General features: G+C 43.0%; 1 protein-coding gene across 3 annotated transcripts in view; it reads right to left on the bottom strand.

The window, feature by feature from the left end:
* Positions 1–18127, bottom strand: part of TRIM24 (tripartite motif containing 24) — a 144633-nt gene that overhangs the window by 81846 nt on the left and 44660 nt on the right. For all 3 annotated transcript variants that reach the window (XM_048830993.2, XM_048830978.2, XM_048830968.2), the window contains exon 2: positions 390–508. In XM_048830993.2, the coding sequence (XP_048686950.1) occupies positions 390–508 (119 nt within the window). The remainder of the gene's footprint in view (positions 1–389; positions 509–18127) is intronic.

Raw genomic sequence — 18127 nt, 5'->3', positions numbered from 1 at the left:
TCATTCTGGTCTCTTGTTCTAGGAATTCTCCCATTTAGAGTCCTCCATGGGAAGTGTTTTGTCTTGGGTTCAGGAAGTTTCACTGTAGCAAGATAATACATATTTTATTTCTCTCATTATCATTGTAGCCATGCACTTACTTCACCTCAGATATTTAAAACCATTATTTTTTTAAAACAGAAGTTACCATCACCACCACTCCCAACACACTACCTGATTTTCGATGGCAGTCATAAAATACAAAGTATGGCTATTTGAATGCTCTTTCTACCTTCCTCTCTCCCCCGACCCCAATACAAAATAAGCAATAAAGGCCACACAGCTAGTAGCTTAAGATATACCTAGGCACCCAAAGGATGCTGAGGCGAGTTACATTTTAATGTACTCACCTGATTTGACTTTTCCACTGTACTGCTGGGAACCTCTGTGGTGTCCTTCACAAAAAAGTTATCTATGATGTGTCTCTCTGCACATTCCTGGCTGCAAATTGGACAGCGGATAACACCAACTGGAGAGAAAAATAAAGAGCAAGTTCAACTGGCAAGAAATCTTTTAAGATTTGTAAGTTTATCAATTTATCAAAAAAACTTCAAAAATAACTGTTCTAGAGATATACTTTTCTGAAAACTTTCAGTTAGTATTTCTAGAGCCCAAGGGATAAGATGCCAATTCTTATCCACTGCCAACCCACAGACTCTGGGTCTCTGCCTGAAAATCACTGAGTATCTCAGCTCCTAGTAGGATTCAGACACTTTAGTTTCAATAATCAGTTTTGTCGTGAATCTTGTACTTATTTCACCCCTTTGCTACTCAAAGGTTCATGTCTTCCCATGAGCAGTTTGTTGCAAAATGGCTGAAGAGTCAGTTTGTAAGGTACCAGATACGTTCAGCGGGACTAGAGGTACGTAACTGCAACAGTGATGTGATGGACATGGAATTGTTGTGTAATAATCTAAGAATATTGAGATGTAATAATTTTCTGAATACAATATACCGTCTGATCAATGAGAAGTTACTGTATATTGGTTATAAGACTTTCCTATTCTAATTAATAGGGGGCTTCAGGAAAAGCAAGCAGGACAACACAATAATAGCTATAAACAAACCCCCCAGGACAATTGCCAGACAATGGCGTACTTCCAGGCTACAGCCCAAAGCGAGACAGACATTTTACCAGTCTGGAAACTCACAGATCGAAGGGCTATAAACAGTTAGAGAGCTGTCAATTGTCAAAGGGACAGGTTAACAAAGGCCCTGTCTACACTGGCAAGTTTCTGTGCAGTAAAGCAACTTTCTGTGCTGTAACTCCCGAGGTGTACATGCTGCCAAGCCACTCAGTGCACAGAAACTGTGCAGTTGCAGGGCTGTAAAAAACCCACCCTGACGAGAGGCGTACAGCTTCCTGTGCTGGGCCTACAGTGCTGCAGTGCCAGTGTAGACACCGTAGTTGAACAGAGCGCTGTGATTGGCCTCCGGGAGGTGTCCCACAATGCCTGTTCTCGCCTCTCTAGTCATCAGTTTGAACTCTACTGCCCTGCCCTCAAGTGACCAATCATCCTCCCCATCCTGTAAATTCCTTTGGAATTTTGAAAGTCCCCTTCCTGTTTGCTCGGTGACGCGTGCAGTGGTCTCAGCGCACCTTTCCAGGTGGCCAGGCCTGCTCCACGCACCAGGCGATCCCCCGCTTGGAGCAATGCCAAGCTGCTGGACCTCATCAGCATTTGGAGAGAGGAGGCTGTCCAGTCCCAGCTGCGCTCCAGCCATAGGAATTATGATACCTACGGACAGATTTCCCAATGCATAACAGAAAGGGGCCATGACTGGGACACACTGCAATGCAGGGTCAAAGTGAAGGAGCTGCGGAACGCCTACCACAAGGCATGGGAGGCAAACCGCCGCTCCGGTGCTGCGCCCAGGAGCTACCGGTTCTACAAAGAACTGGATGCGATACTCAACGGCGACCCCACCTCCACTGCGAAGATCACTGTGGATACTTCGGTAGGTCACGTTCCAGTTGAAAGTGGACCGAGCCAGGAGGAGGAAATCTTGGACAAGAATGTGATGGGGGAAAGGGGTGGGGACCCAGAAGCAAAAGGATGACTCAAAGGCCAGAGATGCATGCAGCCAGCAGCTCTTTTCTACACCAGAGGAGGCTTGCCAGTCACAGCTGCTGGTGAAGAGCAAACAGGAGAGAAGGCCCCTGGTATGTGGACTTGAAGTGAGCTGTTCGGGGCGAGAGGGTTGCAGAAAGCAGGCTTGTCTCCCACCGCATGCCTAGTCTGAGCAGCTGAACAGGCTGTTGATTGACTCCCTCACTTCATGGGAATCTGCCTCAGATCTCCAGGAAACTCTCATGGAGATACTGGGAAACCCGCTGCCACAGGTTCTTTGGCAGAGCTGCTTTGTTTCTTGCCCCATTAATGGTAACTTTCCCACACCACTGTGCCATCACCTTGGGGGGGGGGGGGGCAAGCCGCATAGGGGCCAGGGCAGAAGCTGCAGTCTTGGAGAAGACCCTCCCTTGATTGACTGCTCACCCTTAGCAGCAAGATATCTTCCATAATGATCACATCCTGTGGAAAGTGTGGAGAAAGAAATGATCATCAGGCCCCACCTACAGAGCTGGCTCTCCCCAAGAGCCACGTGCCCAGCGTACATCTGAGTCTGGGATGAGTGATTTACCATGCCCCTGCAACTACTCACCATTTTGGGGGTCTTGTGGCTCATGTGTGCTTGCCTGGGGTCAGCCAGTTAGTGACAGGTGTGTAAGTACTGGCTGTGTTTTAAAATCACTGAATCAGTGTTCTGTGTGTTGCAAACAATACTGCCTCTGTAAAATGTTGCATTTAAATTTCACAGAGATGACCTGGGGAGCTGAGCCTCCCTCTTTGTTATTGGCGGCTGAATGGCTGCGCAGAATTAGAAAGCGGCCAAGAAGAACTAAGGAGGACTTTCTGCGTGATGTTATGATGCACTCCATTGCTGAGAAACAGGAATCGAAGGAGTGACGGAGACAGCGAGAAGAGGGACCGAAAGGAGAACGCGGCACACCAGAAAGAAGACACGGAGTAGTTCTTAAATGTTATGGAGTGCTAAGTGGACACACTCCAGGTGATACTCGCTCTTCAAACAGAGCAGCTCTGCGTCCACCCTCCCCTGCAGCCACTGTTGCAAAACTCTTTCCCATTCTCCCCCCAGACACCACCACCACACTCTTATCAATCTCCCAGCTCCAGTCTATACCCGCGGCATTTCACTCCTCCCTCGTCATAGTCCAACACTGTGGACTCCCACAACCCATTGCACTCAACACACATCCCTCTGCAGTTTGGCCCTGCTGAAGTACAGTACCCGCTGCATTGTACATCAAAGAAGAAGGTTGGCTATGATCCCTGGACATACACAAATCTTTAGCCATCCCTACCTCCTCTTGGGATCTTCCCTTCCCCCATCCCCCTCACTGCAGATTTTTTTTTTTTTGTTTGACTCTCTCCTCTGGTTGCTGTTTTTTAATAAAAGAATTGTGTTGGTTTGAAAGCAATCTTTATTCTATGAATTGAAAGCAAACAGAGCCCTGCAAAGCGACAGACAATTATGTTAAACGTTCACATTGCACCAATCACAATCCCCTCCTAGCATTACAAGCACTGCACTTCCAAGCATAGCAACAGATATTAGTGGTTTTCAGCTTCAAATTGCTGTCTCAAGGCATCCCAGATCCTTATGGCCCCGCACCGTGCCTTTCTAATAAATAGCCCTGGGCTCTGGCTGTTCAAACTCAGCCTCCAGGCGCTGAGCCTCTGAGGTCCAGCCCGCAGTGAAGCTTTCACAAATATTATAGAGCGTACAGCACGCAGCTATAAACATAGGAATATTGTCATCGGCCAGGTCCAGCTTCCCATATAGGCAGCGTCAGTGGGCTTTTAAACGGCCAAAACCATACTCAGTCATTCTGCATTTGCTCAGCCTGTTGTTGAACCGCTCCTTGCTGTTGTCAAGTTGCCCCATGTATGGCTTCATAAGCCACGGCATTAAGGGGTAGGCAGAGTCTCCGAGGATCACAATGGGCATTTTGACTTTCCCTATGGTGATCTTCTGGTCCAGGAAGAAAGTCCCTGCTTGCAGCTTCCTGAACAGGCCAGTGTTCCAAAAGATGTGTGGGTCATGCACCTTTCCAGACCAGTCTGCATTAATGCCTGTGAAATGCCCACAGTGATCCACAAGTGCCTGGAGAACATTGAGAAATACCCCTTGAGATTAATGTACTCAGTGGGTAGGTGGTCTGGTGTCAGAATTGGAATATGTGTGCCATCTATCGCCCCTCTGCAATTAGGAAACCCCATATGTGCAAAGCCATCTGCAATGTCACGCATGTTGCCCAGAGTCACCGTCTTTCAGAGCAGGATGCGATTAATGGCCCTGCACACTTCTGTCAACACAAGTCCAACTGTGAACTTTCCCACTCCAAACTGGTTAGCGACCGATCAGTAGCAGTCTGGAGTAGCCGGCTTCCACAGTGCAATCGCCACGCACTTCTCCAATGGCAAGGCAGCTCCCTCTCTCGCCACATGCTTCTCCAACGGAAGTGCAGGGCTGGGGCGAGCTCATCCCATGAATGTGGTTTTCCTCATCCAAAAGTTCTGCAGCCAATGCTTGTCACTCCAGATGTGCATCACGATGTGATACCACCACTCAGTGCTTGTTTCCCGAGCCCAAGAGCGGTGTTCCACTGTGGGCAGCACCTCCATGAATGTCACAAGGACTCTTGTGTCATAAATGGTAGTGTGGAAAGATCAATGTCGCACTCCTCTTGCCTTTGTAGTTTAAGGAATAACTCCACTGCCACTCATGATGTGTTGGTCAGAGTGAGCAGCATACTGATTAACAGTTCAGGATCCATTCCTGCAGCCCGAAGAGGCATGGCGTGCAGTACACAAATGGTTGAAAGATGGCACCAAATATGGACAGAAGCACAGGAATTGCAGGGATGCAAAGCAATGCATCACGGGGCATTGGGATAGGATCCAGGATGCCCTGTGATCCCCTCCATCTTCACATAGGTGCTGACGCACTGGCAGCTCCCCGCCCCGCCCCCTGCCAGAGCTCACCTCTGCTCTGCCTCGTCTGCGAGCACCCGCTTTCCCCCCCCCCCTCCCAGCGATTGTCCCCGCAAAGTCCTGGGGGAGGGGGGGGAGGGAAGAGGAGGAACACGGTGCACTCGGGGAGGAGGTGGGGCCAGGGTGGGGATTTGGAGAGAGGTCCAATAGGGGCAGGGACTTTGGGGGAAGGGGTTGGAATGGGGGGGCGGGGGTGGCGAGCACCCACCGGCACCATGAGAAGTTGGTGCCTATGCGTCTTCCCACAACTTAGTGGCAGAAATGGAAGAAATGCTCTGTGGGATAGCTCCCCAGAGTGCACTGCTCCGAATACCACTGCAAGTGACGCAAGTGTGAACATGCTATTGCGGAGGCAACGGACAATGCGAACATACAACAGCAGTTTCTCTTCAGCACTCTCTGAGCGGCACTGTAACCCCGCCAGTGTAGACATGCCCACAGAGAGCCTCTGTGGCGTAGATTGCGTTAGACCCTTCCCCAGATCCAGGGAACAGTAAGCCTTAGAGGAATGCAGGCATGAATACTGGTTTGGGGCAGATGGACAGCTCAGTGGTTTGAGCATTGGCCTGCTAAACCCAGGGTTGAGAGTTCAATCCTAGAGGGGGCCATTTATGGATCTGGGGCAAAAATTGGCGATTGGTCCTGTGTTAAACAGTGGGTTGGACTAGATGACCTACTGACGACCCTTCCAACCCTGATATTCCATGATTCTATGAAGTTTTGTTAAGATCTATTTTCTCTTAATTGCTTTGGTTATGCTTTAAGAGAAGGTGTGCTGAAAACAGGAGGGATCAGAGGGGCAGTTAACCTGGTAACTGACACCTGATACACCAGTTCACAGTTAAATCTTTTAAACTAACAAGAAGATGTAGAAGTAGAAAGTTAAAATATATATTACTATATAATCAACTATGTTTCACATTGTTAGTGTTCTGAACTCACCTTTTACACAAGCCTCCCCATAAAATTTTGCCAATGTATCTTAATATGTATTACTAACCTCCCTGCTATACGAGAATTAGGCCTTTTCTGATACAAGCCCATTGATTTTCTCAGAGTGACTTTGTGATCTGGACATTCATTTAACACAGATTATAGAGAATTCAGACTTGTGCACTGCATCTTGTCTCCACCTTATCACATTTAAAGTTGACTTTGACAAAATACATTTACTTCTATGTATACGATCGTAGATATGTTAAGTTCTTATTTCAGTCCCAAAATCTTTAGCTAAGAGGAAAGATGTACAGCTTACATATCTCAAAGACAGTTGTGCTGCATCACTAGACATACATGTGATAGCTCTTCTCTTGGCTGACAGACCAGGCAGGGACTGACCTAGGGAACTCTAGAACTGAAAGTGAGATGCTACACCTTGAGCTAAATAGCCAACACTTTATAGCTGCAGGCTGTAACAACTCATTCACTGTGGAACCGCACGTAGAAGGATCTTTACACACACACTTTCTACACCCTGGTCAAAACTGCAGTAGATATCTGTTACCATCATTCTGGATATAAATCAGGAACTCTGTTTTCAAGAAGTCTGATAAGTTCTAGAGCTTAATGCAAACAGTGCTGAAACACAGGTCTGGTCTCCGCTACAAAGTTCAGCTGCTGACTCAAGACAACTTATAAGCTCTTTGTGCACGTCTACACTCAAATTTGTCTCTGGCCAATATAAGTGTTGCTTTTGGTGATTGCCCACCTTGGCAAGCATGCCTAGAAACTCTCCCTTGTTGTGTGCATTGTCCAATGTTTAAAATTTAAAGATGGTGACTGGCCCACCACCAAAAGACACAGGTACTAACTCCCCATTTAATATACAATAATTATTGTATATTAAAAAAAAAAAGTACAACAGAGGTAGAGTTGGCATCTGCTTTTCGTTCCCCTCTTGGGATAAGTGAAGGGGAAGGGTGGGTTGGGAGGGGGCACCATGCAGAACATCAAGGAAACTTTCATGGCAAGACTCAATACTCTCCTGAAAGTTTTTAGGGATGGCTGTTTTATTTCTTCCTCTGTGGTAGGACATTTTCCCATGCCACTATGTGATGAGCTCAAGTGGCACCACTGCAGTAAACAGGCTAGTAGCATATTGGCCAGGCAGCTTCAGGATGCTAGTAGGCAGCTGGGCTTTCCATTGCCTGCGGAAAATAGTGTCAATATTACCACAGCCCTGTGGGATAGAGACTGAAATTTTAGTGCATCATGCAAGCAAAGCCATACTCACCATGGCTGGGACTGGAGAGTGATGCTGTGTAGAGGCTCTCCAAAGCTGAAGTGTTAATAAGCATGTCTTATTAAAAGTTTTTATGGGAATAAGACAAGGGAGTTTTGCCTTATCATTCCCTTTCTGATGTGACTGTAAATCCAATGATACAACTGTTTTTAATCAGCCGCAGAATACCTGACCCTGATGAGGCGAAAAAGAAGAGGACTAGGGAGCACACGTTCAGGGAAATCCTGCAAGCCAGTGCTGTGTTAGACACTGAACAAAGGGCCTGGAGGGCCAACAAGGCAGACAGCATAAAGAACTCCAAGGTAGCAGCTCTCTAGCCCCTCAACATAAACACGTGGCATCATGGGCTGCCTCCTTACCCTTACCACTTCATGCCAGAGGACAGCAAGGAAGACTACAGCTTCATACACGAACTGTGATTCTTGTTGGACAGTGTATATGTCACCACAACAGGCCACATTTGTGCACTGAAATGGGTGTTTGCTGCTCTTCCAATTTTGAAGTCCTAATCTGTTAATTTATATTTAAAGTTTGTATTGCATTGCCTGTTTTTTGCACACTGGTTTTCGACAATCCATAAATTTTTCTATTTTGGAAAACAGAATTTTCATTAGTTCACAATACATATTTGGAAACACCGATTTAGGCTTCTGAGTTTAAAATTGCTGAAGTGAATGTTTACCATATTTTACAGTTAGAGAATAAGTAGAAGTAATGGTCTAAATACAGGGGGCAGAAACAGACAATATTCGTCACTGTGTACTGACAAAGCACTTTGAAGAGGAGAAGCTATATATACCCATTTAAGATGAGGAACAGTGAAAACCCTCTCTAAAATACGAGTCTAATGAATCAAGAATGTTCTCGAAAAAGGAGAAGGATTTAGTCAGTCACTCTTGTGAAGCCAGCCTTTATTGCTCATTATATAAGTCTCCCACAAAACATCTCCTCACTTCCTTCTACAGTTGTTCTGTAAGCATGTAATGATATCCTTGAATTAATCCATGAGGCAATTAATCTCTCCTCCCTTAATTCCTTCTTCAAGACACACTTCTATGATGCCTACAAGTCTGCCAGTCAATGATAATTAGATTGTGCAGTAGCGAGGGCACGCTGATTTTAATTTAAGATTTGGAAACATCAATTTCTACAATACCTATGTAACTGTATTATCTTGTTTTGAGTTTGGTCACCCTCACTGCCTGTGTTTTCCCTGAAGTTACCGTATTCTTTTCAATGTGGGGACTATATCAACTTGTGTTTATGCAATAACTAACTACATTAGCATATGTCCCCATTGGGTAAGTCCTGGAGAACCCAAATACAGATAGTATGGTACTAAGTGTTTAATTTATTTCATTATTTGCTTTTATTTCCCTTACCAACACAGTCTTCCCTAAATTATTAAAACTATGGGAGAGGTGGAAATTACATTTGTTGCTGTTGTGACAGCAAAGCTTCTTACAACTTCAATGCACAGGGCTCTAACGCTGCATTTCAATCACTCAGAAAACACCTACTGACTTTCATGGGAAACCCCATGAGTAGAACTGAAGGAAAGTTACAGTACATTGGTCAAAATTTCAGCCACACTGAATATGAAGGGGGTAAAAAGTCAAACTGATGTCACAACAGTCCTTAAATTCCACAAGTAAGATCTAATACACAACTCATCCCTAAGACTATCTGCCAGACTATCAGAGGCTCGTTCACCTACACATCCACCAATCTGATATATGCCATCATGTGCCAGCAATGCCCCTCTGCCATGTACACTGGCCAACCTGGACAGTCTCTACATAAAAGAATAAATGGATACAAATCAGACGTCAAGAATTATAACATTCAAAAACCAGTAGGAGAACACTTCAATCTCTCTGGTCACTCGATTACAGACCTCAAAGTGGCAATTCTTCAACAAAAAAAATTCAAAACAGACTTCAACAAGAGACTGCTGAATTGGCATTAATTTGCAAACTGGACACTATTACATTAGGCTTGAATAAAGACTGGGAGTGGATGTGTCATTACACAAAGTAAAACTATTTCCCCATGTTTATCCCCTCCTCCCCCAACACACACACACACACACACACAGTTCCTCACACATTCTTTTAACTGCTGGAAATGGCCCACCTTGATTATCACTACAAAAAGGGTTCCCCCCCCCCCCCCCCCCGCTGGTAATAGCTCACCTTACCTGATCACTCTCCTTACAGTGTGTATGGTAACACCCATTGTTTCATGTTCTCTGTGTATATAAAATCTCCCCACTGTATTTTCTACTGAATGCATCCAATGAAGTGAGCTGTAGCTCACAAAAGTTTATGCTGAAATAAATTTGTTAGTCTCTAAGGTGCCACAAGTACTCCTTTCTTTTTGCAGATACAAACTAACACAGCTGCTACTCTGAAAACTATCACTTCTGTAAAGGGCTTTGAGACGGTGAGTGGATCAAACTGTACATTAAAGGAAGCTTTCATGGGCAAAGAAACATTTGAAAACTTTCCTCAGGGTAAGTGCCCACTCCACTAAAAGGTACTGACCTATAATAGGTAAGCTAAGTTGCTGTCTGGCATTTTGAACAAGTCATTCTCTGTTCTCTAGTGCCTGCAGCTGCATCATGTTGCACTGCCAACAATCAAAAACATGAGAAAGCCAGATATCTACAATCACATTGTGAAATACTAGTTATCAGTGAAGATCATTAGGACACATTTGCCTCTGGGCCAGAAGGTTGTGCATTCAACTCAGCATGTTAATACCAGCCTCAAACTTCTTGTTGATACTGCAATGCACAATGCTCTTGCAGTGTCAGAAGGAAAATTTTTCAACTGTTAAATCTGTACAGACAGCTGTTATATTCCATCGTGAGTATATTTTGCGCTTGACTGCACAGAAATGCGGTGTAAATGCAAGAGGAGTGAGTATTTGGAGTTGTGGTAGGCATACAAAAACTAGCAGCTATTGTTAGGGATGGGTACGGTTCTATTATATTCCCACAGTTCTGTTATATTCACCGTGCTTATTGAAATCTTCACAGGGGCAGACTTAAGGTTGCATGGGAGTAAGGTCTGGCAGGTTTTACCTTAACCCTGCACTTCCTGCTTTTATAATGTTGGTGTTTTGTTTTGCTGTATTTCCAGCTTCCCAGGAGGTTTCAGTTTTCAGCTGCCAACTTCTGTGTTCTAGAAGGTATAAAGGCACTGCTAGCCAACTTTAGCTCCCTTTTAATTAAACACATTTATTTAGTGAGTTTCTTTGCTTAGACCCAACTGAAAGTGCCAATTCAAGACAAATTGCTTAAAGCAGGGCAGTTACAGCCCAAGGCTGGGGTTTCTATGCACACCAAGGCAAGGCAAACCAAACCAGACAGAGACTTTGGTTTTACCCCACAGGCTAACCACAAGTCACACAAGCAATTCCCTTAGACACTCCAGTTTCCCATTATCACCACCAGTGCCACTCATTATGGGGAAAAATGGTTATGAAAACCAATACCCCAGTAAAAGAAAAAAGGTTCTCTCGATCCCAAAGGACCAAGCCCCAGACCCAGGTCAATATACAAATGAGATCTTACCCACAAATCATGCTGTTGCCAATCCTTTAGAATCTAAAATCTAAAGGTTTATTCATGAAAGGAAAAAGATATAGATGAGAGCAAGAATTGGTTAAATGGAATCAATTACATACAGTAATGGCAAAGTTTTTGGTTCAGGCTTGCAGCATTGATGGAATAAACTGCATGTTCAAATCCAGTCTCTGGAGTACATCCACAGCTGGGATAGGTCATCATTCCTTTGTTTAGAGCTAAGTCCCTCCAGAGGTATGACGCAGGATTGGAGACAAGATGGAGGAGTTGCAGCAGCTTCTTATATTCTCATGCCATGTGGTCTCTCTTTCTTTGTCCCAAGGACAAGCTGTCCATCACATGGCATGGAAAAGCCACAGAGTTTTGTCCATAGGCATGTCCCTGCATACCTTGCTGAGTCACAAGGCGTGTCTGCCTTCTCTCAGTGGGTCAGCTGTATATCTGATGGTCCTTAATGGGCCATCAAGCAGGCTAGGCAGAGCTGACACCAACCTGTCACTCAGAAGCATAGCACAAGTTTGAAATACAGACAGTATAGAGCCAATACTTGTAACTTTAAATACAAAAATGATACATGCATATTCATAGCATAATCATAACCAGCAAACCATAACCTTGTCTTAGACACCTTATTTGACCCCCTTTATACAAGATTTGGTGTCATTACAGGACCTTGGTTGCAACAATGATCTATACGGTCCTAGATTATGTCAATAACGTCACACAAGGCCATTAAGAATTTTGCCTGGCATCCACACTAGCACTATTTTAAACCATTCAGTTTCAATTACCTTTGGATATCTATTCCACAGTCTCTAACTCAGTTCCCAGAAGCAATATTGAAAGATTTTGCAAGGCACTAAGGCACTCTGTGACGGTAGTGGGAAGACCAGCTGAACAGTTAAATCTAGTGTGCTCTGGCACTGCACTAAACCGGATAAACTTGCTGAAAAATTAGTCTGTTCCAAATGGTAATTAAACCAGTTGTAAGCCATTTGTAGATATGCAGTGGTTTTTGCTTGAGGAGAGGAAATGTTCTACAAACATTCTAGTGGTTTAATGGTTAAATAGTTCCAAGATAATCCAAGACAAAGCTTACCTGTTTAAAGGGCATTTCCCCTGAAGAGTACTTGGGAACAACTGGGGACTTTTGTTTTTCCCAAAGTATATCTATGGTTAAGCAGATTAGTTAGCATTGTAAAAAGATGGTAAAATGACAGACAGCAAGACAGGATTTTCCAAGTTTACAAAAAGTCAGAGCATGACAATTCTTAGTTGATGCAAGATCTTTATAACAGATAAATTACAAAAAGTAAAGTTAGTATTATAAATACTGAAGAAGAGTTATAAGTACAGAAAGCAAGATTTAAAGATGGACATGGTATTTTTTTAAGGACAGAAAAAACCCAGGTATTTTAAATTTTAAAACAGTGCCAACCCTTAACTGTTTCTGACTCCAAAATAAGGACGTTTCACTTGTAACAAAACTTCCTCTCCTCAATATGTGCACATAACTCCCACTAATATGACACAAATATTGTTAAACATGTGCATGGGGTTGGAGTAAACTGGTTGTCCTCATACACGTCATATTTTTGTTAAATATTACATAAAATGTTATTAAAAGACTTAACACTGGAGAGATTACTCGCAATAAGCCTGAATATGTTTTAAAGATACCCCTTTCCTCAGTAAATCAATCCTGTGCTGGCAAAATTAACAACTTCTGCAAACTGGTTTCCTCCAGAAAAAACTGCTTCTATCTAGTTCTAGCAGTCTGCTGCTTCTAGTGGAGTTCACATAGGTTAAACCAACAAGCACACGTGTCTCTAGAGGAAACCTGCCTCTAACTGCAAACCTATAAATCAAGCAAATTAGTTTATTAAAATCTAAATGGTATATTTAAACATCATATAAAATGGATTAATATATTAAAGATAAGAGACTACCTGATTGCAATCCCCCCTCCGAAAAAGTGTTACAGGACAGTTTCAATGCTGCAGTGCATTCACTTTCTTGAAATGGAAAGCACTGCAGAGCAGAATTAAAAATACTTGAGCTGCTCTGCAAACGTGGCTTATTGTTTTTACCACATGCCAGCCTTTAAATGTTTCAGTTAACAAACAACCTACAGATTTTGCAACTCTTGTATTGCACTGAAACTTATCACAACATTATGAATGCAGAATGTATGGCTGAAAGCAAGAGTATTTCTTCTCCAATTTCAGAGAAGCAGCCGTGTTAGTCTGTATCTGCAAAAAGAAAAGGAGTACTTGTGGCACCTTAGAGACTAACCAATTTATCTGAGCAAAAGTTTTCGTGAGCTACAGCTCACTTCATTGGATGCATGCAGTGGAAAATACAGTGGGGAGATTTTATATACACAGAGAACATGAAACAATGGGTGTTACCATACACACTGTAAGGAGAGGTTTCAGAGTAACAGCCATGTTAGTCTGTATTCGCAAAAAAAAAAAAAGGAGTACTTGTGGCACCTTAGAGACTAACCAATTTATTTGAGCATAAGCTTTCGTGAGCTACAGCTTATGCTCAAATAAATTGGTTAGTCTCTAAGGTGCCACAAGTACTCCTTTTCTTTTTACTGTAAGGAGAGTGATCAGGTAAGGTAAGCTATTATCAGCAGGAGAGAAAAAAAACAAAAACAAAAACCTTTTGTAATGATAATCAAGGTGGGCCATTTCCAGCAGTTGACACGTTCTTGTCATTGTTAAATACTAACAAATTTGTCAGTCTCTAAGGTGCCACAAGTACTCCTTTTCTTTTTACTGTCTTTTAGGAAGCTAGAGCCAATCTCAGGCAAGACTCCATAAAAAAAAAGAGATTCAGGGCATTCTGGAAGACTTCTGAGCAGTGAGACCTTGCTACCTCTATAGCAGATGAAAAAGTATGTTTTCTGATACGTAATATTTTTTCCTGTTGCTACAGCCAAGATCCTGTGGTAGATCCTAAAATTATGAAACTGATTGATTACTGGTTTAGACACAGCTATCACTAGTATTCATTGGCACCGATTTTCCCGCTTTCCCAGCCCTGCCCCCACTCCGTCCCCTCCCTGCCCCCATTCCAACCTCTTCCCCAAATCTCCAGCCCGCCTCCTCCCCTGAGCACGTCACGTTCCCGCTTCTCCACCTCCCTCCCAGCATGCCACCAAACAGCTGTTTGGCGGCAGCCGGGGAGCAGCACTAGGAGGTGGGTGGAGGAGCGGGGACATGGTGTGCTGCAGGGGGAGTGGGGGGGAAGGCTGGTGAGGGGAACTTGGCTGCCAGTGTGTGCAGAGCACCCACTAATTTTTTTCCGTGGGTGCTCCAGCCCTGGAGCATCCATGGAGTCAGCGCCTATGCTACTATTGGGATCGGGGCTCTGTGAGCACTTTCTATCTTGATTTTCCCAACCCACTCTGCTGGTGAGCTATATCATAGCTCGGGGCAACTGCACCTGTATTTCTCCTTAGTGGTTCAGCAAGAGTATCCACTGTCAGGCTCCCTACTTGTTGCCCATCTTTGGTGGATACCCTGGTCAGAAGGGAGAGACACAGGTATTTCAAGACCGACCAGTTCCCTACCTTCAGTGTTATTCCCAGCAAAAGACAATCTACTTAAATAGGCTCTCTCTTCAGAAACTAACAACACAGTAATTGCCAACAGTTATAAGTTACCACACAGCATTTCATATGTAAGCCTATTTTATTTTTAAAGTAAAAATCACTACAGAGAAAACATTTTAAAAAATGAAAAAAAACTACACCCATGCTAATAAGCTTACCAGAGATCCCCTCGACTGTCTCCAACATGGGCTCTAAAAAGGGGAGTCCTTCAGACCATGTAAAGAGGTCTCTTTTGTGGTCACAGGCTCATAACAGCTTCAGCTCAGAACTGCAGGCCTGGCTTGACATGAGTAATTGGACATGAGGAAGACCTCATTTCTTGGGAGAGAGGATTAGAGAGGTAAGTAGATCAGCAGCATGGAAACAACGTCTGTGGTAAGATAGGTAAATGGATCACTGAGCTAAGAAACTGAACTTCTGAACTAACTAACATAAGGGGAAACATTCTGGGAACCATTCACAACGGACAACATAACAATGGACAAGATAAGTCTAGAACATAGGATGAGGTAAAAAGTAAGTTGTGCATGGACAATGTGTGGACAAGAGCATGTTGTACACGGACTGGTTTCTGCAACGTAACCAAGCCAAACTCCAAAATGTGTAACGCAACATAATGGGTAAATTATGTATATAAACGGACAGACAGAGAGGTTTTTCTGTGTAACTTAGCTTTGTGATGTTATCCTTGCATTTGAGTCCGATCAACTCAGCATAGCTTTGCTGTATGCCAAATAAAGATACCTAAATGTTAAAATCTGGAGTCGAACTGAGTTCTTGGGAAGCCAAGTGAAAGAGAGCTCTCAGAGGGAATCCCAACAAGAACTAGAACCCCCAAGAAAAGTTAATTCCTAACTTTGTAGAGTTTACAGACGCAGATAATTAATAGACACTCAGTTTCTCTCCCCAGGATGTAGCTTCAAAAGAATAGCTCTAAAGTGGGTCATCTGCATTCCCCTCACTCCCAGGTACTTCCTAGGAAATTCACTTCACACGTTGTCCCCAAAAAGTTCTTAATATCATCCAGAGATTGCATTAATCCTGTCTCCTGCTAAAGAAGTTCCATATAACCCCACAACAGTACATAAACATTTGCATTTTTCAATGAACCACAAAGATGTTAATTCACTAAGGGTTATCCAGGATATTTCAGGAAGCTGTCGTATCTGTCACAATAAAGAAGACTTCAGAGAGAACGCGAAGAATTTTGCATTCATAATGGTGGTCAGGTTGAAAGCGATCCTGTGAATAACTTTTGGTGCCAGGCTTCAATGTGACGTAACCACATGCTGATATGCCATCCTATATAGAGATCTTACTTGATTCAGGGCCTAGGTAGAAGATCATTGGGTACCCACTAGGAAACATTCCAGCCACAAGAAGATCTTCAGGAGGACAGTAGTTTCAATTCAAATACTGTAACACGTTCATGCCACAGCACAGCATTTGGAAACCTTAAAATTGCATTAAGGTAGGTTTTGCAATTAATATGTTGCAAATGTTCATGTAACAGTGGGGTAGTACTAAGGATTCTCATAGCAAAATTAACATCCATTGCTAAATTTTAATCCATTTCCTGACTTGTGTGTTTACATTAGACAAATTAATGTTACAGAACTGCTTACAAAAAAGGAAACCCTTAATACGCATCCCACATTTTTTCTTTATGCCGTTTTCTCCCTTTCCCATAAAGTTCACACTTCTTTCCACTCCACTCTGTTTCCTCACCCCTCTTTGTCTGAGGACTTTGATCCCGCTCACCACCAGATAAATGGACAACAGAAGAGTGGCATCTTCTTTCCTCAACCCCTTCCAACACCCAGACTGATCACAACTGAAGCTGTTTTAGGGATAGTCTACACCAGAAAACTAAGTTGACTTAATTATGTTACTCAGGGCAGTGGATTCTTCAGCATAAAGCTGATATAACCCCTCAGCATAGACAGTGCTAAATCAATGGAAGAATTCTTCCGTTAACATAGCTACTGCCTCTCGGGGAGGTGGATTACCTATGTCAATGGGAGAACCCCTACAACAGCTGTGCTACTGTAGCATTTCAAGTGTAGACAAACCAGGGTGGATAAAAACCAATGATTTAAAAAAGAAATTATTTATTTTTATTTAAATCAGATTTGCAGGGAAAAACACACCTATCTAAAGAGTTTTAATAAAGATACACTATAGCTCAAAAATCTCTCACCATGGAATAGGGATTATAAAATCTAATTCTACAGTATGAGACAATATATTCATGTAATGTTTAATAAAAGTTTTGTAAATGAGTTCCAATAGTTCATGGATTAAGGACCCAATATTACAGAATTCCAGGGGCTTCTGTATAGATTATTTCAGTTAATCTTTCTACCTACCCAATGGGACTCAGGACCCAGTCTAGAAGATACCATCAGAGATGCTTAGTTTTGCAGTTCTCAAACTGTGGATTTGTGTCTCCAGACATAACATGCTTGTTAACAGCAAAAATGTTTTTAAAATAAATAAATTAATATTAATATATTGAGGTGAGAAATAACAGACCTCAACCCTATTGTCCCTCTGCAAATTTGTGTACACAGAGTCAATCCCTTACCTCTCTCTCTAAAGGTGCAAAGTTTCAAAAAGTTCAATGAATAAAAGATTGTTGGGGGCGGAATAGATCTGGACAAGGAGAAGAGGTCTCGAGATAAATGTCAGAAGGGAGGGAAAGGCAGTAGAAACAAAAGTGAAACTCTTCGAGCAGCATATTCCAGAAGTCTTGAGGTCTTTCTGAGTGTAGTCTTCATTGATTTGAGATCTACCATACCATTCTCTCACTGGAAAGGAAAACCTATAATGGCAGCAGGCCGTAAACGGGACCCAGTTTGGGAAGATTTTAATGAAGTTCCTCTACCTGTGGGCAAGACAGGCATGTGCGGAAAATGCAAACAGTGCAACAAAGAAATGCAAGGCCTGGCTGCCTGAATAAAACAGCAACATGAGAAGTGTTCCTTCTCAGGAGGAAGCTATGCTGAAGATATTCCTTTCATCATGTCTGAACATGCAGGATCTTCAGGTTGTTAAACTTTTTTATTTCATACTTCTTCCTTAAGAACTGTCTGTCTTCCTTCTAGACTATTCCTGAATTCTCATGTTTGAGCAAACAATATAGTTTGTTACTCTATGGTACTACCATTTTAGATGCAGTTGTGATAAAAAAAAAAAAAAAAAAACACAGCTGAAATAGCCAGATCTTCCTTTTACAATTTCACCTTTAAAATAGTACGGAGTATCAGTGAATGCAATGGGTAATACTAAATGAGCAGTATGGTAATAATAATTATTAAATAACTGCATGGACTTATTGTGTTTAGGAGAATCCATCCTCAACATACAGGATTCTGAAGACTATCCACCTTCAAGATCACCATCATTTTCCATAGTTTCAGAGTTATCTGCCAATGCCAGTGTTTGAGTCACATCATCTACTTCACATAGCCACAGTATATCACCTGTAGCAAAAAGGAAAAAAAAAATCTTGATCATCCAGAAGCAACCATAGGTCAGTTTGTGATAAG

This window comes from Caretta caretta, chromosome 1 (assembly GCF_965140235.1).
Source record: "Caretta caretta isolate rCarCar2 chromosome 1, rCarCar1.hap1, whole genome shotgun sequence".
NCBI lineage: Eukaryota > Metazoa > Chordata > Testudines > Cheloniidae > Caretta > Caretta caretta.
The sequence above is the reverse complement of the archived record's forward strand: the minus strand, read 5'-3'. Positions and strand labels throughout refer to the sequence as shown.